Here is a 23160-nt window from a genome sequence, read left to right as displayed (position 1 = left end):
CTAATATTGTCGAGGTGTACTTCAGCTGGGTGATGAAAAATATTCGTCCACTTCTACTAGTTGTCGTATTTTAGCCTTTGAGAGCATTACTTGGTGCACACAGAAGTACACGTCAAAAAGGTGTGCAATTTTCACTCTATACGTAGCCAACCCTTATGCAAGGTACTATATAATATATTCAAATATGGAGTTAGTATTGCCATTTGCACCGTGCTTTCTTGAGCTTGTTAATTGGCAAAAACAAATCCAATAATATGGATTCTCCCTTCTCAGTTACTCTAATTAGAAAAAAAATCATCTCTTTCACTAAGGCCTCGTTTGGAAGCAATGGAAAAAAAAACCTAGGGACATATTCCTGGGAGGGAATTTTTCATGTGACATTTGCATCCTCTTTCATTCCCAGGGGAAAAACCCCAGCATCATTTGGTTGCCCGGGTGTGCCGCGGGGACGGGACCGCGCAGGCCATGGCAGCCTCCCGGCGGTGGCGTCCAGCGCAGAGAAGGTGAGGAGGAGCTTCAAATTCACAGCAATAACTAAACATATCGCTGCACATATTGCTGAACAACAATTCAAACATTGGATTTGTGAACTGATCCATTCATTCCTCTGACAAAAAAACATAAATGTGACAAAAAAAGGAGTAGCTTGCTCTTGCTGGAACATTCAGATACTGGAGTAATTCAGTACATTACATTGCTCAATCACAAATATATATCTGATGAAATTTGTGCTACAAGTAAGTTTATGTTACTACTAATTTCGAGAATCACAAATATTTTCCTGAAAACGCAAAGCCACAGCAAAGTAGTTCAATGCAATCAGCAATCATATTAGCAACAACATCAGATCAGCAACATGCCTCTTAAATCTTAATCCTCTATTTTGTGTTGGAGGGAGATCATCATCAATTCCCCAGGCAGTTCTCTTCACAAACCACAGCAATTATCATATCATGAGCAATTCAAGTTTGACCCTGCAAAGGATGGCATGGTTGTCATTAGCAATTGCATATCAGGATTTGATAAAGAAAAAAAGGAGAGTGAGCTCTACTTTGCTCAAATGAATTAAACTCCAAAAAATATTCAGCTACTAAGTAGCTTGCTCACCAGAGTTTTTTTTTAGTGTGTTGCTGCATAAACATGCGACATAAAAGAAACGCTATAACGCGAAAAACACGTGTTTTTAAAGCCATGTGATAAACAACTACTGCAAACATGGCAGAAACCAATCTGACCAAATTAAATATGGAGCTCTTGAATCCTGCAATTTTAAGTGATAAACAGATGAAGTATTTGCATGGCAGAAACCAATCTGACCAAATTAAATATGGAGCTCTTGAATCCTGCAATTTTAAGTGATAAACAGATGAAGTAAGATGATTCATCTCCTTCATCATCAACAAGTGGCTAACGAGCAGTTTTTGTTTGGAGAACAAAAGTGGACAGTTGCATCACCTCCTGCTCAGAGTTCAAACAACCATCTCATTAAGCAGGCCTGACCACCACAATGATTTTCATTTTTGTTCAGAATATAGTAATGACACCAGAAAGTAAGTAGCAATGGCTCTATACTACATAACAATTCAGACCACCTCAACGATTAACGTTTTATTTAGAATCTATTACTGAAACTAGAAATTCTCTAAGATGTTAGGTGACTCGGTCCATACTGCCCAACAATTGCAAAACTTATCTGAAACTTATAAGAACCCAGACCACTGAAACGTTTTCACGAAGGCATGAAAAGAAATAGTACTGTTCCTACTATGTAATACTCAATGACAAACTTATCTGAATGATTAGGATTTTATAAAAACTTCTACCAGCTTTCTGTTTAAAATGGCAGAATTGGGAGCTTTCCACTGTCCAAGAATTGAATTCTGACCACTGATTGGTATCTTTCATTTAGGAAAATAGAAAAACTATGCTATGAATAAAATTTTCATATATATGTTATAAAAATAAAAAAAAAAAAACTATAATAAAAAACATAAACAGAGAGGTTTCAAACTTATGAGTTGTGTGAATTGTGATGGACAGCAAGCTGGCAAGCTGCCGGCCTGGTCAAGTCCCGTCCACCAACCACCGTTGATGATAATTGAAGAAAAAACATAGTTTGCCAACTTATATGATTACCAAATCAAGAACAGGATCATAAACCTAGGCCACAACACTAACCAAAACCCTAGGAAAAAATGAGGAGAAGAAGAACGGGCCGACCTCAGATCTCGAAGAGGAAGGCATGGAGGAGGAGGAGGCGCCACTTGTGAAGGTCACGGGGGAGACTCGTTGCCGGCGGTGCGGGGAGAGAGAGGGGTAAGAGGTGACGGCGGCAACTTCACGAGAGCTAGAGGCGGAGCCAAGGCAAAGGCAAATGCGGAGGTGGCGGTGATGGTCTCACGAGAGTAGGAGGCGGAGCGGCGGCATCGCGAGAGGTGGAAACGGAGGCAATGGCCGCCGGAGGCGGAGGCGACGACGGGAAAACACGAGGGGATTTTTCCCCGACGGTGAGAGGCGTGACTTTTTTCCCCTCAGATCCCACGCAAATTGGGCTGGAAACTTCCCCGGTCGTGGGCTTCCAAACGTGCGAAAAAATTGGCCCGTAAAAAATAACCCCATGGACTGGCCACCCAGGGAATAGACCGGGATCCCGCCGGATGGGATCCCGGGCTGCCAAACAAGGCCTAAGTTGTTTTCTCCTAATTGCTTATGCTATAACTTGCAAGACTGTGTTGTTTCTTTCTGTCTTGGTACAAACTTTCAACAACCATAAAAAACATATACCTTTTTGATTAAGTTGAACTAGGGTGGTGTTTGGTTGGCAGAAGGTAATGTAAACGCTAATGGAATGTGTTGCGGTGGTAAGCGATACTATTGTATCAGTTCACGTAATTTGTTTGGTTCAGCGCTGTAACATGTTTTCTTTTTATTACTGTGTTTGTTTGGATGAAGCTGGAAGGGAGGTAACAGGAGGCCAGAGGCTAATGCATTTGTGACACAAAATGGTGCAGTTCCTGACGAGCAGCACGCGCACGTCGGCATCGGCGCCCTCGTCTTCCTCCCTCCGAGGCTCCCCACGCTGATCCCGTGGCCTGGCCCGCAGGCCACGCCGGCGACGACGACGCCGGAGGATCCGGGCCGGATGGACACGCAGTCGTCGCGCGGTGCAAATGGTGGAGTCAGCGATGGTCACGTGGCTGGACTGCCCGACGTGAATCCCGTCCGTGTTACGGCTCGCCGCCGGCGCCTCAATGTGGAGGCCCTCCGCCGCGACATGGCTGCTGCGGTGGATGTTGAGGTGGAACCTCCGGCTGTTCAAGAAGGTCAGCGCCCTCACCGTCGCGTTCGCCACCCCGTCCAGCTCCAGAGTCTGCGCAGCCACCGGCCATGGCCGCCGTCAACTTCCACCGTTCCATTCACCGGAAAAACTCTCCAAAGCTAGCTTAACCACCGTACCGTCGTCGTCTTGGGCTTGGCGCTATTGATCATCTGATGTTCGCCGCCACCGTCGTCGAGGGTGCCGGCGCCGGTGACCAGGCGGTTGCTGACGCCGCTGAACGTGATCCAGCTGGCGGCGTCACCACCACCCGTCGAGCGTCGGTGGAAGCTGCCGGTGCACGGACGCAGAACGCCGTCGACCACCACCACGACATGCGAGCAGCGGCGCTGGGGCGACGAGCAGCGATGCCGGGGGCGGGGGAGAAGAGCGGCGGTCCTGGGGCGGGGGAGAAAAGCGGCGGCGCCGGGAGTAGGGGTGACGAGCGGCGGCGCCGGGGGTGGGGGAGGGGGCGATGAGCGGCAGCTGCGCTCTAGATCTGGAGGCGGCGGCGCGACGCTAGGTTAGGGGCGACGAGCAGCACCTCCCCTCCCGTATCGGTATCGGATGGCACATGGGGGAGGAGCGGTAACAATTTTCTATTAGGCCCTTATCCTATCACAAAGGTATCTGATTACAGCTCATCTAAAACAAACAGGTGTAAAGTAACTAGTTAGCGCTGGTAACAGCTCCGGCCCAAAATCAGCCAAACCAAATAGCTCCTAGATGTTTTTGAACTTTGCATCTGCATGGCTCCAAACGAGGGGTCTAGAGTTCAAATCTCCGAACCCCTTGTTATATATGGCGCTTGGGTGCAAGTGGCAGCACTTCGATGTATTGCCACCGCCGCACGTGTCGTTCTCGTCCTTCATGACAGGGCGCTCGTAATAACTCATGCACGATCGATCATTGGAGTCTTCTTTGGCGGATGGAGAAGATGATGGTTGCATGGCCAACATGTGGGGAGGTTGTTCGTGGGTCCGCACAAAGAATTCAGCCCAATTTTCTGGCACGAGGTCACCCCCTTACTAGCGAGTGAGCCAAAAAGGCCGATTGGGTAGTGGCATGCCGATAAATAATGGTGGTGATTCAATTTTTTGGAGTTATTTATTAACAAGAGTGCAGTGCAGAACCGGTTACTAAACTTGTTTATTTTGATTATCAAGATCTTCATGCTCTTAAAATGCACATCTAGATTTCAGAACTTACTAAAGTGTGTCATTTAGGTTCCAAACAGTCATGACTTATTTAGAGTCCAACGTGACGTTGACATGGCATGTCACATGAATATTGACGTGACATCATTCTTAACAAATCAGTCACTGTACAGTTAAAGATGATGTCACATCATTATTCGTGCGGCATGCCACTGACGTGGCTTGTAGGATCTTAGAGGATCAATGAAAATTTGAGATCTTGATAACATACTTAAACAAGAGTATAGAACCTAGATGTGCCACTTAGCCTAGGAACTGTTGTTCACTTTACTCTATTAACAATTAAGTTGGCAATCCCCGAAACTTCTCCAACTGAAATACATTAAATCCGCTGACATGTAGGCACTAAACCAGCTTAACCTCAAATTAGACGTACAGGCAACATGTATTAGGCTCAGATTATTGTTAATCAGAGTAACGTTTGGTAAGGGAGCAGGTAGTGGATTGCAGGGTTGGGATTGAACAAGGATAAACCCCACGCAAACGGCAGATTGCAGACATTAGTCCAAAATATAGCAGCATCTTAATTTGTTTAAATGGACGTGTTGCCGTTTTTTAATGAATGGATTAAGCTATCCACAAAGAAGATGGTAAGGTCAACTTTGTATTATCATGCACAACAGTAAAAAAAAAGTTGTGGGTGAGAAAAATGTTGTTGGTATAAGCAAGATTTGTTATGTTGAATGCTTATCCAGCATAGTATAAATATGAGGGCATTCCATGGCTACCTATCGCCACAGAACTATATAGCTAGCAGTACAAGTAATCACAGATACATAGAGTAGAAAGGCTACAAATTAAAATGGTTAGCCAATTATTCCTCGTCTCCTTTGCTTCAATGCATGTTGTATTTTTCGAAATGCATGCCACCGCTAGAAAACTCATTTTCGACGTCGTAGGGGTCTGATTTTAACAGACGGGCATATCCTTTGGGACTAAAATTCTGCCAACAAAAATTGTACCTGGCCTAGAGGGGACGGTCCGCCTGAGAAGATGGATCTTTGCAGGCGGGCCATATAAGCGTCGTCTGCGAAGAACGATCTTCGCAAGCGGCACGCGTCGTGCGCCTGATAAAATCCATTTTCACAGACACCTCTTGTATAGGCCGCCTGCAAAGATGCCCCTATTTATGTTGGTCTTACTATTTTTTATCATATTACAAATTGACAAAAAGTTTACTCAACATTTTGCATATTATTTTTTACTATTTTTTTGCGTAATTAACATTTGTAGGGTACAATGTACAATTTTTTATATGTTAAAGGTTTTTAAAAAGAGGTTTCAAATTTTAGTACCAAATTTTTATGTGAACCTATTGTATGAAATTTTTATAAGAAATAAAAGTAATAATATTAAGGTTTCTATATTTATACGTAAAATTATTTTTTTATTACAACTACTATATACATTTATAAATTACAAAAATAAATTAAAAAAATTTTAGTCAACATTTTGCATATTAGTTTTTACTATTTTTTATACGCAATTATCATTTGTAGGGTACGATGTACAGTTTTGTATATGTTAAAGTTTTTTTAAAAAGAGGTTTCAAAATTTAGTACCAAATTTTTATGTGAACCTACCAGTATGTAAATTTTTTAAAAACTTAAAAGTAATAATATTAAGGTTTCTATATTTATACGTAAAATTAATTTTTTTTATTACAACTACTGTATACATTTACAAATTACAAAAATAAACTAAAAAAATTTTACGCAACATTTTGCATATTAGTTTTTACTATTTTTTATGTGCAATTACCATTTGTAGGGTATAATGTATAATTTTTATATGTTAAAGGTTTTTAAAAAAGAGGTTTCAAAATTTAGTACAAGTTTTTTTATGTGAACCTACCATTACCATTGTATTGATTTTTTAAAAAAAATTAAAAGTAATAATATTAAGGTTTCTATATTTATACGTAAAAGTAATATTTTTATTACAACTACCATATATAATTACAAATTGCAAAAATAAACTAAAAAAAATTCAAAATAAATACATTCACATCTGTAACAATTTTCGCATACGGACGGACCGTTTGCAAAGATAGTTATACCTTGTAGGGGTTACATTTTTCGCAGGCGGTCTGGCCACCTGCGAAGATCGTGAAAATAGTTTTCGCAGGCGGGCAGTCCGCCTGTGAAGATGAATTTTGCAGCCGGCCCGCCTGAAAAAACCTTTTCCCTGTGTAAGCGCCCACCCACTGCCCCAAAATTTTCAAGTCCGAGCACAAACTCTATATTTTTTGTTTTGACGCCGTGAAGCTGCCAAATTTTTTCGCCGCCGCACGCCTGCGCCATCGCCCTCCGACCTCCGCCTCCGCGCTTCGACGTCTGGTCCCATCCACAGCCGCCGGCGCGCCCCCACCCGCCGTGATCTCCGAGCACACCGCCAGCACCCTGGCCCCGCGGTTGTTCTGGCCAGGTCCTTGGCCACCCGCAGCACCGTGCCGCCGGCGAAGCACCCCTGCTGGTACATCATGAGGCGGTTCACCGAGGGGCGGAGGCCGAGCATCTTGGCCAGCTGGTAGTCGGCGCCGGGCATGTCGACGCCGGAGGTGGTGCAGAAGACCAGGTGCGTGATCCTCGACCGTGGCTGCCCCCACCCGATCTGCGCTGCCGCCTTCCCCAGCTTCGGCACCTCCACGACGACGATGTCGTGCCGCGCGTCCAGCGGCGGCGCCATGTACGCGCACATGTTGGGGTTCTCCTGCAGGATCTCCTCCGTCAGGTGCATGTACCTCTTCCTGATCTGAGACTTGTCACGTCAGCATCTTTTCCTGATTTTTACTATCTTTTTTTAACATCTCAAAATAATATATATATATGCAAATACATACAGTGTGTATTTGCAGGATCTCCTCCATCAGGTGCATGTACCTCTCTGTCTTTCGATCTGAACTTGGTGTTTATTAGGTGAGCATTGAATTGAATGTGTTCCTGGATTTTCCTCCTCATCTTGATGTCATGCATGAATGTCTCGCTAACTGGCTTGTTCTACTGCTCATCCATGTTGGATTTCAGGGATACCTTCTCACCCCGTCTATTTTCTTTTGGTCAGGTATATATGTCAAAATTTGAATAACTAATCTTAATTTTGAAGTTAATTTTAAAATTTTCGTCGTAGTTTATTTTTCAGTCTTGACTTTTAGATCGCTATACTACGTACTACTAGATAGTTTCACATATTTATGGTACTAATATAATGTTTATCTTCAATGCATGCAGTTGCCAAGATTAGAACATCGAACAAGCTTTGACGATACAGGCATCATAAATGTCTAGCGTGATCTATGCCACATCATCCACCGTGAGTGCTGTCATGTGAAAGGACATTTCTTTGACCCCGTGGGTTCCCTAGCGACAAGTGAGAAATTCAAGAATCTTCAGGAGTGAAACAATGCTATGCTATAATGTTACTAGATGACGTATATAAAGTAATAATGTATAAAAATATTGCAATATATATATTTTGGCAACACTTTTCAGCTATGCCTTATACGTAAATTTCTCCGTTCCAAATGTTTGATAATCTTCTAATATATGTACATAAAAATCTACCTGCAAGAATTTCTATTAACGGGCAAATTATTATTACATTTACGGGCAAATTATTATTATATTTCAAAAATTTCTACCTATTTTTGCATGCGGATTTTCTATTTTTTGCACGCGGCGGTTTCCTATTTTCGCAAGCGGACAGGACTAGCCAATACCCGTTTGCGAAAATTATCTTTGTAGGCGGGCGGCCGTGAAGATCGAATACCTTCGCAGTCGTTTGCGTAAAGGCAGGCGGCCTCCCCGCCTGTGAAGATCGAATACCTTCGCAGTCGTTTGCGTATAGGCAGACGACCTCCCCGCCTACGAAGATCTTTTTGGGCCGCTTGCGATAATGATTTTCCCAGTAGTGGCATTCATATGTTTCAATTGCATTGTTGAGATTTGCCTGTACATGAGATTTTTCAATTAAATTTATGTTCTGATAATCATTGGTACGTGTGTTTTGCAGAGCACACAACTTGTTAAGATCGGACCATGGGGGTGGAACCGGAGGAGGTCGTGTAGACATGTCTGTGCCCCCAAGGAGCTTGAAAAGCATTACGATCCGTAGCGGGGCAGCCATTGATGCTGTAGCCTTTACATACAATGGCACAGACGGGAAGGACCATCTTGCAGGTCCTTGGGTGGCGGCGGGCTGGTGGCGGAAATCCCAGCTACGGTATACTCCCTTCATTACATATTAGAATATTTTTTTAAGTTTGTGTAGATTCATCCATATATGAATATATATGTATTCAGATTCATTAGCACATAAACAAACATAGATAAGGCTAGAGCCTAGAAAATCATATAATATGGAATGGAGAGAATATATTTTTATTTTTGGTTCCTACCACCTCCATGACTCCATATTAAATTTCAGTAAACCATGTGTTTTATAATCAAAATTGTATAAAAATACGGGTATTATCACTTGTGACACGTAACCATAGGTTTATGGTTAAAGGGTTTCATACAACCCCACTTTATTTAAATCTCGTGTAAATTTATCCTATCAAATACAATAAATTTCAAAATACAAAAAGTTAGATTGACCACCTATACTAAATAAAAACTTTATGTTTCTATGCATATGGGTTGGGCTTTATGAAATCTTAGAACTATAATACCCAGTGTTACGTGCCACAAGTTATCGTATATGAGGTTTTCTGTAATTTTAACAATAAAATATGAGGTTTTCTTAAATTACTCAAGAAGACTCCATTTTTTCACCATGGATATGGACAATTGACTTTATCTTTGACCGACAAAAAAATGAAGGTTTTGGACGGAGCACCAGTTAATTTGCACAGTTGGAAAAAAAAAACCCCTAGCTAGGGTGCATGTATATAAAAGATTATATTGACCTTAAACAACACTTTGCCAGTAGGTAGCACAATTAAACATGTTATGATTGATCGATGCCCATTAGTATTCTTATTCACACATACTATATTTATATATGGTTGCTGCCCATTAATATTATGTTAATTATTCATAGTCCATTTACCGATGGAAATTTTAGCATAATAGCTATGAATAATTAATAATAATGTTTCCATATATACGTCGTAGATTACACTTGGGTCTCAGGAATTCGTGAAGGAAATCTCCGGAACTTTCACCAATGTCGTGACAAACCTTACGATTGTCACCAATGTCACCGCTTATAATTTCGGACAAGGAGGCGGGACTTTTAGCGTCCCACTGCAGAGCGGCAGCGTCGTTGGTTTCTTTGGACGAGCCGGTGCACTACTGGACTATCTGTTGGTGTTTATGTCCACATATGATATGATCATACCGTCGTCTACGTTTGAATATGTCCTTGGATGTATCAACACCAATTGCCCTCCAAAGGGTACATATATAACCATATAGTGTGCATGGGTGTGTGTGCTTGGCCGAGGTTTACGTACCCTTACTGGTGCCTAGTTTCTGTTATATGTTATGCCTCTGTTACTGTGTCATATACTCCCTACTTTTTTATTTGACGCCGTTAATTTTTAGATGTACATTTAATCGTTCGTCTTATTTAAAATTTATATTCAAATATGTAAAACTATAAGCCATGTTTAAAGTTCCTTAATTCAGTAATAAATCAAATCACAATAAAATAATTAAAACATATACAAATTTTTTGAATAAGACGATTAGTTAAATGTAGATCTAAAAGTTAAATGTGTCAAATAAAAAGATGGAGGGAGTAGCTTTATTTGTATTGTATATTATCACTGTATATATATGTACGTTGTCTGTATGATTATTATATATGAATAAAGGACAACTGTATTGTGTTGTACTGTCCTTATTTTGAGAAAGTGCACATGTAGGTTACTACTACAAATAAAGCATTCCCTTTGTTTCATTTTATAGGTTAGTTTAGCTTTGTGGTATGTCAAAATTTTTTACCAAGCTTGTTAAACATACCGTAGAAATATATTTTATCGTGGATTTAATGAAACTAAAAAAATATCATCATCGGTATGGTGATGGCAAACTCTACGATTAACGATTACATTTCATTTACTCTCTGGCGATATCAATCTGCTTCATCTAGATGTCATTAATTGTCGATGGTGATGTGCGCAAGATCCGACGACAGGCACACCAATCGGAGGATATATATGACAAGTATTACATGCAATAAAAAACACTATGCACATTTTTGTGCACAATCGACGGGGGTTTAGCAATAAGCTAGGTCATGTTATCTCTACCTACCTTTAGATTGGTGTTCTAGTTGTTCAAACTGAAAACTATTGTAATAAAGATCAGAATGAATTTCTATCGATCGTCTAGAAAATGAGGAGCTAATCGGTGGTGGCAAAATTAGCTAACAGTGATAAGCATAAGCCCGATATATATACGTACTTTGGTTAAGGTGGTACGAACTTTGACAATGGGGTGATAAGCATGCATAAGCCCGAAAATGAGGTGCTGAACTATTGACCATGCTGATATACTCCATAGCGGTACACATGAGCTACTTGTTGCTTTTAGTGCATCTAGCTCGATGATAGATATACACACAACAACACAGATTCAAGACATATTAATGGGTTTAACTTTTTAGCCTACTAAAATTAAGGAATGTGCTTGTCTTAGAAATATATGCAGAAGTGAATATGTAGTCTAGTGGTTACAATAAATCCCAAGGTTTTAAGATTGGGTTGTTTGAGAAGCTAAGTTTTCAATTTAAAATAGTTGTATATATCTGATTGGGTATAAATACCTGGTAAAAAAAACCCTACTTATTAGAAAAAGAACCAAGTTAGTTTATGAATGGAGCATGAATCCGGATCAATTACAATCCCTAACTATCTCATTGATGATCATCGGGATCTTCTTCCTCGGTCCCGTCATCGGCAACAGCATTAGGGCATGTACAACAATATAGATAATTGTTGTTCATTTTATATACACAGACAACTAAACAGACAAGTTGTATAATGGATAACCTATTTGCTTGTCTGTACAACATTTAATACACTATTTTTTTGTCTTATATTTGTTGCATACAACCAATACATGATATTTTTATGTAGGTGTCAAAAAATTCGATGTGATGTTTTTAGAAAACAAAACATGACCTAAGTTCTTTATAAAATCTATCTTAACAAAGGTTCAACATTCTTGATCTCATAGCACCACATTATTAGGTGGGTTAGCAATGAGAATGGGAGAAAATCAGAAATAGCTCAACCGGTGTTTTGGTTTTGGGACTGGGGTTTTTGAGGATATTAGTACTCGTGCAGGTGCAATGCACATTCCACAATATTTATCCTTAAACATTCTAGGTCCATGAGCCTGCTCTATATAATGTAGTATTACATGAAATAAATATATACATACGTCACTAATGCATTATGAAACAATTATGATTTGTTCATACCAAGGTACCAAATAAACTCTCCATTTGCCTACCCACTTTCGGTTGTAACTGCCTCGTTAGCTCTTCTGCATAATCATTTTTTTATTTTGTTGTTGTACTATCAAGACAAAATCAATAGATCTCTGTGAGAAGAAATAGAAACTTACAACTTTTCATCTGTCAGTACTAATCAAGTTATTGAAAACCTACGGTTAGCATGGATTAAAAATATCGTTTTTTCATATTTTCATAAATAATGCTCCTTAATTAATACAAAAATGTAGCGGAAAAAGTATATCAAGTATAACTTGTATTAGAATAGAAAAACATAGGCATACTGAAAATGCACCAAAGATGCATCTGGACAGATAGAAAATAACAAAATAGCACAAGAAAAATCAATATCTTCAGTTAAGAACAAAGCTTATTGTATTTTAACAATCGTAAATGGCTTTAGGAAAGTAATTAAAGTAAAATAAGTGATAAGTAATCAAAACCTATTAGACAATCAAAATATCAAACTAAAGGATGTGACTACACAGATGCATGCTGAGACCGGCTCTAGATTGTTTCAGTGGCATTTAGTCAAACACCCACCGAGCAAAATAGAGTATGCCCAAACAATAGAAGAATTTCAGCAGTTAATCATTGGAGTCACATCCAAATTGCACGAACAAAAGAAATGAATTGGAAATTTGGAATGGTGGCAAAGATTGAACCAACTCAATGATATATGATTTCGATCATTAGCGATGGAACCGTACCGCCACCCGAGACGATGTGCCAGAACTGGATCACGACACAACTGCAAGATCCAAATTAGTTTGTTGCACTGCAACTAATCACAGAGTAAAATGGTCTAACAACACCACATTGCAACTAAAAAATCAATTTCATGAGTAAAACAACTTGGAACAGAAGTTGGAGTGTTGGACTAACGACTGAGCATTCACTTAAACACCTCCTTGGTAAAAGAAATAAAACAAATCCACAATCAAGTAAGAACTTTCTGCTAATTGTTTAAGACAAAAATCAAATAATAAAGTGGAAGGGAGAAGAGATCCAACCAAAGCAAAGAATTTTTTTTGCTGATGCCGGTCGGGAGAGTGGGCGCGGGCACGGGAGCGGCAGCTTGCGTTAGGGCGCCAGAGGTGGGCGGCGGCCGGGAACGACGGCGGCGGCCTGCGATGGGGCGCCGAAGGTGGGCGCCGGCCAGTCGGAGGTTGGGGGCAGGCGGCGGTACCGGGGCCACCCGAGAGAGTGGGCGCAGGCGTGGTGGCGGCTTGCGCCAGGCGGTGCTGGAGGGCACTGGGCGGCTTGCTGGCGTCCGGGAGAGCGTCGTGATTTTGGTGGAGTTAGGGACGATTTTGGTGGAGTCAGGGGGTGTGTCCTATGTAGGATTGTAGGATTGCAAGAGAGATTTATTTCAGATCGTCCTAGATAATTGGATATGCATATCTAACGAAAAATAGATTGAGTAAATCTTGTATACATTTGTTGGTGTGGCCATAAAAAAATTATAACTCCTTATGTTTATATTAATATAAAAAAATAGATTGAGGGCAGATAATATAGTTGACCAAAAGGCCAAGGCCCGACTGGTGTCGGGCCCATGCTGGCATGGCCTGACCGTTAGGCCGTGATTTGGCCTATGCCTCAACACGGTGGATCGGCCTGACACGGCACGATCCAAATATCAGGAGGCAAAATAGATGAGGGAGCCAAAATAAACTTGGTCTAATATATAAGGCATGGCCTAAAGAGATGAGAGATGCAAAATAGATTTATTCTAGCCGTATAGAGACATGCCAAGAGATGAGGGTGACAAAATAGACTTTCCAAAGAGAAGCATGATGGGCTTTCATGCTGGCGCAACACAACCAGAGTCTTATTGGGCCGTGTCTGGCCCATTAGTGCAGCAAATGGGCAGGGCCGACAGGTTGTTTGCCCATCAATAGCAGCCAATGCATTGACGTATAGAAATTAAATAAAGTATGGCTTGCGATGTATTATCTCCATTTTTTGGTCCCTACAAAAATTATATGGATGCTAATAAATCTAGACATAGAAGTGTCAAAATATTCAGAACGGAGGAAATAACCGTGACAACAATACCATTTGGTTGCAGATAATTGTCATTGGTTAGTATTTGTTAACTTTGACCGTTCATATTTTCTAGAAAAATATTATGTATGTGTAAAAATATATTATATTAGTAACATGTGATGTACAAATGTACAAATATATAACTTTTACTAATCATTTAAAAAATTATAAATGATTGGAGTTAAAATAATAATGGTCAAAATGATAAGTAAATGAAAAGATTATAAACGATTAAAGTTAAAATAGTAATGGCTAAAAGAAAACGTAGGGAGAAGTAGTAGGAATTCAACGGAGGTTACGAGGACGGATTGATTGGGATCGACATGCAAATGGAGAAGGATTTGCTACCGGGGAGCATGTAACGGATTGATCAGATATTTATACATGTGACTAACCTCGCGTTCGCCCCGTGGAGCCCGCGGACTTTCAGACCTCGATATATCCCTCCGTCCGTTCGCAGATCACAACATACAAAAGCAGCTGGGTAATCAACGAGGGTGAGGGTTAGCATGTTACATGCAATCTCACACACAACAACAGGTTCCATTCCAATATATCTATTGCAACCATTCCAATATATCTATCACAATATAAAAAAACGCACGGGATTTTAATACTACTAGTGTTCATACAATCAAAAGTGATATTCTGCCCCACCGTCCTCCGCTCCGCTGACACCCACCACACACGCCCACCACACACATGCCGCCGTCTAAAAAGCGACTAAATTAGTCCATCCTCTTCCTCTCCTACTTCTGCTGCTTCCAATAAATTGAACATCAAATTCAAAGACAGCGTCTGTTGCCCTTGCTGGAAGAACTAAAACGTCGGTCATCTTCGAGAATAATTGTTCGAAACATCCATAAACATCCTCACTTATTCCAAGCTTTACAGATGCATTAACATAACATAGCATCTGGTTATGGTGAGCACACTGGCAGGGCATCTACTCTAGTAAGATTACGACCTTCAGTTCTGGGTTGTCTATTGCTGAGGAGGGCCTTGAGTCTGCTGCGGCATTGCTGGTGCTGGTTGTTGCGATGATGAGCTAGCTTGCGACTGTGCTGGTGGTGCTAGCATTGGCTGATAAGGCGGATACTGTGGTAGCTGTGCGTATGGCATGCGAGGTGGGGGCATGTAACCACCATATGGTGGATAGTAAGGAGGGTACTGGCCATGGTAATATGGTGGTGGCACAGGATAACTCTGCCCTGAGCTGCTTGAAGCTTGAGCTTGCCCAGCCTGCTGTGGACCAGGTTTACCATCGCCATCCTGTGACTTGACCAAGGCACCCATCCTCTGAGGATCCATTGAAGGGTAAAGTGTTCGCTCTGCTGCTGGCGGTGCTGGAATGTTGAAGTAGTATGATCCTGATGGTGCTTGCTGTTGTCCCTCTGTTCCAGGAGGTTGAGGCTGCTCACCACTCTGCTGCTGAGATATAACAGCCCTAGGGAGCATTCCTCCATGTGCAACATGCCCTTGCCTTGTAGCTTCATCCTCCTCTGGCTTTGGTGCTTGGGGCTTGCCCCACATGAGCTTCAGGCGCACACCCTTAATGACTAACTTGTTGGCAAGCTCCTCTGCAGCTTTCTCAGCACCTTCTCTTGTAGTGTATGTCACAAATGCACAAGCACGTTGCAGAACCATCCTTATAGACTCAATCTCACCATGTGCGTAAAACTGGTCCCTCAAATCCTGCTCAGTGATACGATTATTAAGGCCACCAATGTAAAGTGTCCTTATACTCTCATCATCTGGAGGTGTTAATGATGGCATCTCACCAGCCTTACCCAAAAGTTTCAAAGCAACTGGATCATTAACTCTGCAAAGAGTAAAAAAAGGATGTGTCAGAGAATACAGAAGTAATATATAAAGAGGGGCAAATGCAATATGAACCAAATGAGTACAATGAAGAGTTGAAGATAAACACCCTACAGCTTGTAATAGGGAACGCTGGTGCATCTCATGAATATGATTTATGAATCATCAGTGTTTGACAGGCAACTAACAAAACTTCAATTAGGCTACAGTACCATTTTCTACTAAACAACATAATGCCCAATTTCCATCCATGTTTGGATAGAATGGTGACAAAACTTGATTGGAATATACCGACATTTCTTTACTTCATTGTTCATCCATCCATAGACATTGGTTATGTAAGTCATATCCAGAGTTACAATTATGCCTGTAGATGCTGGTTTGCATCCTGACACTACACAGGGATTTAAAATATCAATATAAAAAATAATCAGAGATAGCAGGTCTAACAGATATAAGAAAATGATTTATAAGCATCTTTGGAGTATAATGATCATTAATTGTTGCATCTTAATGATAAATAAAAAAACAGTAATATCTGTAGAAAACTAAAACAAACACACAGTTCAAAAATTTGTATGCACAATCACCATAAACATACCCATAGTAACGGTCTTTGATATTCTGCTGAGATAACTCCCCGGTTTCAGGCATCTCATGTCGATAAGGGCATTCAGCACCTCTTGTACATTCACCACGCACATAGAAACTGCAGACATGAGCTCGATTCCTCTTGTAATATGGTGCTGTCCTCTGAAGCTTCAGAATAGTGTCGTTGGGACGTGCCTTCCCATAGGAAGAATCATAATCTATTCCAGCTATGGCCTACATTTTGATAAAGAGTGCCTACCATTAGTAACAAAAATCCATACATTTAGAGGCATGAAGAATAATAATTTGATTATGAATGACACAAGAAGAAAGGATGTGTAGGTACTCCACGGAACGAGAGTAGTTAAAAAAGGATAATTTGTGTTATTTGAGGTCATTACACTTAAAGTGTGTACGCTATATATATATAAGGCAATACAAATGCATAGCCAAAACTCCTTATAGTTTGGGATGGGTTATTACTACATTATGGTAGCCATAAAGACCTTACAGTGTTATGCTACTCCTAGAATAAAACTAAGCAGTAAAAAATGGAAAGAGCACAACGGACATAACTATTTGAAGTAAAGAAAAATGAAAAGAACAGTTATATGGATATAAACAATTTGAGTTGAGCATTGTGAAAGTTGGTTTACAAATACAATTAGACAAACACTAAGTTATGTAAGGTTATGTAAAGGAGACATACCTTGCGATCATGCTCTTCTGCAAAGTACTCACGGTTCACGTCGCTCCTTGGGATTGCATCATTTGAATTAATAGAGAGTGCTGTATCCCTAACCTGAACTGGTAGACCATATTCAAGATCTAGCAGGCAGACCTGGCAGACATTTTTCAGTTTGCAACATGTCTGACAGATCTCTGTTTTCTTGTACCTTGCATCCCGGCCAGGTCGCCAACGGAAGACAGTAAAAGGACGTGCGCATATTTTGCACTCTTTATCATACTCTGCTCTTAACTGCCAAGACAAACAAGATAACCATTAAATCTTGTGTCCACATCAAGATCAGAAGCAACTAAATGTGCCAACAAGGATAATTTGATAAGTAATAAGTAGACAAACAAGAAAACCAGTAAATATTGTGTCCACATCAAGATCAGAAGCAAAAATAATTTGATAAGTAAATCTCATACACATCTAATTGCTTAGTATTGGATCCCTGCATAATGCCTTGCCTTCTGCCTACCAATTTATTCCCGTTTTGTTGTCTAGGTTATCCTGCTTGAATAAAATACTATAATCATAATACTGTAATTGGTGAAACAAACACCATTTTGACATGAAACGCCCACCCTGGAGCAGCAATTTTTTCGGCCTACCGGCGTTGCTAAGGCAGAACAAACAAAACACACATACCACAATGTTTCTCGACGCCTAACTTTTGACCCCGATTCACCCAGAAACAATCGCACCAAGAGGTTCAAATCACGGCGCCGCAGCCCCCCACAGAAACAGACGCCTAACTTTTTAACCCCGATCTACCCAGCAGCAATTGCACCAACCCGTTCAAATCACTGCGCCGAAGTCGCCACATGAACCACCAACAGCACGAACCAATCAGATCGGATTAGGGTTTGGGACAAAGATGCCGTACCATGCGGACGTAGGGGTTGTCGCCGAGGCAGGACTCGCAGATGATGGGGAAGTCCGACCGCTCCCACCCGTCCGCCTGCGCGTCTCGCAGCAGCCGGTGAGCCATCTCCGCCGCGTCGTCGCCGCCGCCGCCAAGAGAAGAGAGAGAGAGACGAGACTTGGCTCGAATAAACGACGCGCTACTATCCGATCTGATTCGGCTTACCTGATTACCTCCCTCTTAAGTGGGCTTTACTGGGCCTAGTCCGCCTCCCTCTCTAAGTGGGCCTTATTGGGCCTGGTTCGTCTCCCTCTTTAAGTGGGTCTTATTGGGCCGGTCCGGGCCACGCGTGACGACGTGAGCTTTCGCTTCGTTGAGTTGGTTCCGCTCGCCGCTCTGCCTTCGCCGGCGGCGGGAGGAGGATGGAGGCGACGGCGGGGAGGTGGCGAGTCTACGGCCGGAGAGGGAAGAGATCGATGGGCTGCGCAGAGTCGCAGATCAGGGCCAGTCCTAGGGCTCCTTCTTCGCGTGCGGGAGAGGGCGACGTGGTGGCGGGGACAGGAGCAGGCTGCGGCGGCGGCGGCGGCGGTGCCAACCTGGTACGCCGTGTGGGAATGGTTTCACGCCGGCCGGTGTGATCTGTCGGTACAGCCGCCACCTCCTTCTCCCCGACTTCCGAGCCGAAGGTGCAAATGGTCCTAAAAGAAAATGTAGTATATGCTGTAACAGTTCGATTGTCAGCATCAATGAGATCAGGGAGTACATGTTAGTTGACATTCCATGCTGAGAGCAGGTAAACCTGTGTCTTAATTGTGTTCATGCAATTCAGATTGTGTGCTCTCAACCCAAATTACAGTGTGGTTAAATTGGATTTGTAATTAGATAACAGTTACTGGATCATCCACTTGCAGTTATCAGCATTAAGTCAGCTCTACTCATCCTGTTCATTATCAGTTTGTCAGTATCATCATTTTATCTTTATAATTAATAACGATGTTTTATCCTTTGCTTTTGGACCAATTTATTGGGAAGCAGTTCAAACCTGTTTATAACTTATCTATGCTTTTTAACATGCTCTGTTCTTATATTCCTTCTGTACAAAATACTTAGTTAATGTTCTTTCCTCCGGTCTCTTTGTGAAGTTTTGTTATTAAAATGAAATGTTTTTGCAGGTTAAGATTAGAGGCTGAGCTGTTTGCACGGTTGTGGAGAAAATTCAGTTTTTTCCACAAGATGATTTCAGAAGTTTGATTGCGAGAACTTCACCCAATCCCCAATATCTGTTAAGGTATGGCTTCAGTTCCATGACTTTATAGCTTCTGTCATAGCATTAGCATTTTGCGTGAACCAAGGGAGCTTCTGAATTGCAAAAGAAAATTTTAATCTGATCAAGTATGTGTTTGAATACTAAAAATAACTGAAATTAAGTACTGATCGTTAGTATTTCCAAAAAAGGACTTATTGTTAGCAAGTTTTTTGGACATTGGTATCCTGTAGTGTAAATCAATTGGGCGCCCTACTAGGAAAATTGTGGCTAATCCTTATCCTAATACAGAAATGTGGAGTGAGGCCATTTTAATGAATATTCTCTAGAACCTCTTAGTCCTGAGTTAGAATATGGGCATGTGAGCTCCATTAGTGCAGTACTGCAAGAGTCAGCATCTATAACCAGCCAAACCAGCAAAAAGGGATAGATAACTGTTTTGTTTTCAGAACAGCGTAAAAGGTAAATGGATTTCAACAGAACGTCATAAATGCATATACATGCATGGAATGCATAGTTCTTTAGTGTTCCTTTTAAGCTATCTGAATGGAAGAAAAGAAACAACATTGAACTTCTTATTTCCACAACGATCATGCTATATTGCTATCCCAGTTTCATCAACACTGCACACCTTATCAATGGTTGGGGCTGGGATTTTATGTCATGTCACTTATTGTTATGTTCAATGTAGTCAGCGCCAAATATGCACATATATACTTCCAGAAAGTGACCGCATCACTTGTAAAGACTGCAAAATGCTTGTTGATAATGGTGAACCACATTGCTGGATGTACGACCTACCGATCATTTCCAAATAGCTTCAGTTTGCCAATCTCTGAACATTCCGCTCTCCAGTTGGAGGAGAAGCCTCATATGCTTGAATCCTTATTGAAGTAAAACACGGACACCTCCACCTCGGACAAACTGCCTTCCCTATATGTTATTTTCCGAGAAGGCAATGACTCTCAAAAGAGCTATCTAGTTTCTCCGGGAGAAGGGGCTTCTTTCAGCAAAGATGTAACTGTGGATTGCAGTCCTGGGCACAAGATGTTGATCCTGGTTTCCTGTGTATTGGTTGAGACTCTATGCTCAACATTCAATCTTGATACTAAGAGTAAATGTAAGATATTGTACTCAACTCAAGATATGCTTGGGTTATTCAAGGTGTATCTGGTAACTGTTTGAATACGCTCACACTCACGGTGCTCTTGTTGCAAGATTTGTATTTTTGCTTTTGTGAGTTATGCTTTACACACATGAATATAAATGTACAAGACCTGTAACTTGTATCTAGAGACAATGGCACTGAACTTTTTTGTTGTTGGAAAAGATCATACAATTGATGATCACAATGACCACACAGAACTGAATCTTAATCAATGACCACACCTTAGATCATCTTTACAGATATTGAAGAAAGTTGAAGAGTTCTATAAAATAGTACCAGCTGGAATTTGTGGTTTCTTCGAGTCGTCCTCAGTCAAGACTCGAGAGTCTATGGAAAACCCTTCGTGCCTTTCTTGACAGGGAAGGAAGAACCCATGCTCCATGAGGCCATCTTGCCTTAATGTGATTCAGTTCGCACTAACAAGTGCACACATAAGCATTGACACATTGTGCCAGATTATTCCTTGGTTTTTATGCACACACTTTTAAACTGCTAAATGATGTATTTGTTAAAAAAAATATATATAGATATCAAACCAAGAGTGTTTTAAATCTGTGTGATAGAAAATTAGCAGACTTGGTGTGTAGGGATGACAACGGGCCGGGTTTGGTGCGGGTATAGCAATTACACGCCCGCAAACTTGAAGGCTATGGGTAGAATTCCCTACCCATGCCCGAGGGTAAAATCTGATACCTGTACCCGTCGGATACCGGACGGGTATCGGGTACCCGTCTATGAGGGTACACCTGAAATAAACAAGAATCCCACAAGCCACAACTGCCCAGGATGCAGTTATGCACAGAAAGGTATAAAAGCACAAGCTCAATGAAGTATACTTACTTAGCAACGAAAATATGACACGTCGGCCTAGCTTTTTGAAAAGACCAACCAGAAGCAAGCAGAAGACCTAACAACACCACATGCAAGCTCGAGCGAAGGAAGCGACCCTAACACGAACAAACTTGACGAAGACATGTTCTTCTGAACCACATTATATACAAGTAGTTAGTACAAAAGTACCCAACAAGCCACATAACCATAAATAAACAATTATAGTACATGTAAGGAGTACAAAGGAACAGGGTTCATTAAAGGTGGTTTGATAACAATCCTATATCATAAATAGTTTTGCCCTACTTTCATAAACATTTTATCCATAAAAAGGTATAAACGATGTTTTAAAACAGTAGTAATATTAACTCACCATTATTCTCAACATTATCAAGTCCACGTTTTTCTTAAAATGAAGCTACTCATACCATGAGAATAGGAATCACCCACGATGTATCTCCATTAACCGGGAGCACGACGTATTCAAATACTGTAAGACTCTGCAGTGTCTGCCCAGCTTTACCCGCATGATATCCACAGTTTGCAAGGCTGTAAATAACATAACGTAATACTGCCCCAAGTTTATCTAAGATCCACCTAGCGGGTTAAAGGATTTTGTGGCTGTTGGCCCCGTCTCAAACGCAAAGGGGGTGTGTTCCAACCCGCCACAACTTCCACCCACTATTGAGCGTCTCAGAGGTACATCAGCTCCTCCTGACCTCTTTTGGGCATACACAACTTCCTGGGTACACGCAACACCCTCACTCATACAATTCTCACAACACTCGGTGGCCAGTACACACCTGAGGCCGGTATTGCCATATATACAGATAGACTGCAGATCATCAATTCACTAGAGCAGTATACGTTAAGTTCAAATATCTTGATCATACGGATGGGCGCAATTACATCATTTCACATGGCATAAGAAAGTAATTCAAAACATCATTTTTACCCAGAGTTAATCTCCATATCACTCCAAACGAGTGATTCATATCAAAAATAACATTTTATACAACCTGATAGTACCATCATGTGACAATGGGTAAAACAAATGTATTTGTAGGGGTTTGGTGGTATTACCCACTACAATATTAATTTAAAGTATGCAACCTATACCTAGGTTATCAGGGAATATGATATGGTGGTTTATGGTATTGGCAATAATATTAGATTAAATATAGGGCAATAACTAATGTAACAAGATTATTTGAAAATAATAATACGCCAAAATAACTTTGCAAGTAAATAATGCATAAAATAACTCAGTTGTTCTCTATTTAGGTTCTCAAGTTGATCAAGGATAGACTTCTCTTCTATACGATCTAGCGCACGCACACAAGAACAAACAATAAACAAAACCATAAAACTAAAAACTATAAATAAACAATAAGAGATAATAGCCGAATATATGACTAAAGGGATTTTGAAGGCTTTTGGACCGATATAGGATTAAGATCAGCATTGTATATCTAGATGGTGATAATCTAGAGTCAGACCAGCGTATGATAGAGTCCAGAAGTCGAAGATATCAAAATAATGTGTTATAATTTTATGTGTTAAACAACGAGCAGACTTGGGTTTTAACCTAGCATATTATCATGAACATGGAAGCTGGTATAAATAAAGAAATATAAATAGGTTCATGGTTGGTAAATGGTCAGAGATAATTGGATTAGAAAAAAGATTGACCATTTGAATTGTATACGCATTAAGATTAAATTATGTGTATCGAAAAAGACTATATGGATCAAGTATGGTTGGCTCGATTCAAAGGAAGGGTTAGACAATGTTGGTAGGCTACTAGACTATTGAATTAAATCAATAGTTTGAATTAT

At 40.9% G+C, this 23160-nt stretch overlaps 2 protein-coding genes and 3 long non-coding RNA genes across 5 annotated transcripts; 3 read left to right on the top strand and 2 right to left on the bottom strand.

The window, feature by feature from the left end:
- Positions 1-3957: 3957 nt before the first annotated feature.
- LOC102712545 (chalcone synthase 1-like) lies at positions 3958-7272 on the bottom strand. Its single transcript, XM_015837976.2, has 2 exons — positions 6935-7272; positions 3958-3961 (listed from the first exon to the last, which is right to left on the bottom strand). The coding sequence occupies exons 1-2, from the start codon at positions 7270-7272 to the stop codon at positions 3958-3960; spliced, it is 342 nt and encodes a 113-aa protein (XP_015693462.1).
- Positions 7273-7377: 105 nt separating this feature from the next.
- On the top strand, positions 7378-7957 carry LOC107304458. Its single transcript, XR_001550542.1, has 3 exons — positions 7378-7451; positions 7560-7596; positions 7764-7957. It is a non-coding gene; the product is annotated as an uncharacterized LOC107304458 (long non-coding RNA).
- A 343-nt stretch (positions 7958-8300) lies between these two features.
- LOC107304451 lies at positions 8301-9734 on the top strand. The gene is made up of 3 exons (XR_001550537.1): positions 8301-8439; positions 8545-8754; positions 9651-9734. It is a non-coding gene; the product is annotated as an uncharacterized LOC107304451 (long non-coding RNA).
- A 4842-nt stretch (positions 9735-14576) lies between these two features.
- On the bottom strand, positions 14577-18252 carry LOC102716043 (zinc finger CCCH domain-containing protein 40). The gene is made up of 4 exons (XM_006655769.3): positions 18081-18252; positions 17174-17443; positions 16475-16698; positions 14577-15874 (listed from the first exon to the last, which is right to left on the bottom strand). Exons 1-4 carry the CDS (start codon positions 18183-18185, stop codon positions 15037-15039), a joined length of 1437 nt encoding a protein of 478 aa, XP_006655832.2. The 5' UTR covers positions 18186-18252; the 3' UTR covers positions 14577-15036.
- Positions 18253-18432: 180 nt separating this feature from the next.
- LOC107304420 lies at positions 18433-20676 on the top strand. The gene is made up of 3 exons (XR_001550512.2): positions 18433-18852; positions 19232-19347; positions 20015-20676. It is a non-coding gene; the product is annotated as an uncharacterized LOC107304420 (long non-coding RNA).
- Positions 20677-23160: the final 2484 nt, after the last annotated feature.

Source organism: Oryza brachyantha, chromosome 6 (genome assembly GCF_000231095.2).
Source record: "Oryza brachyantha chromosome 6, ObraRS2, whole genome shotgun sequence".
Lineage (NCBI taxonomy): Eukaryota > Viridiplantae > Streptophyta > Magnoliopsida > Poales > Poaceae > Oryza > Oryza brachyantha.
The sequence above is the reverse complement of the archived record's forward strand: the minus strand, read 5'-3'. Positions and strand labels throughout refer to the sequence as shown.

Excerpts from the sequence above, each read along its gene's own strand:
- LOC102712545 (XM_015837976.2), bottom strand. The coding sequence starts at position 7,272 with ATGCACCTGACGGAGGAGATCCTGCAGGAGAACCCCAACATGTGCGCG.
- LOC102716043 (XM_006655769.3), bottom strand. The coding sequence starts at position 18,185 with ATGGCTCACCGGCTGCTGCGAGACGCGCAGGCGGACGGGTGGGAGCGG. Across the intron at positions 17,444-18,080 it reads ACAACCCCTACGTCCGCATG|TTAAGAGCAGAGTATGATAA; the intron begins GTACGGCATCTT and ends TTGTCTTGGCAG. Across the intron at positions 16,699-17,173 it reads CAGAAGAGCATGATCGCAAG|GCCATAGCTGGAATAGATTA; the intron begins GTATGTCTCCTT and ends ATCAAAATGTAG.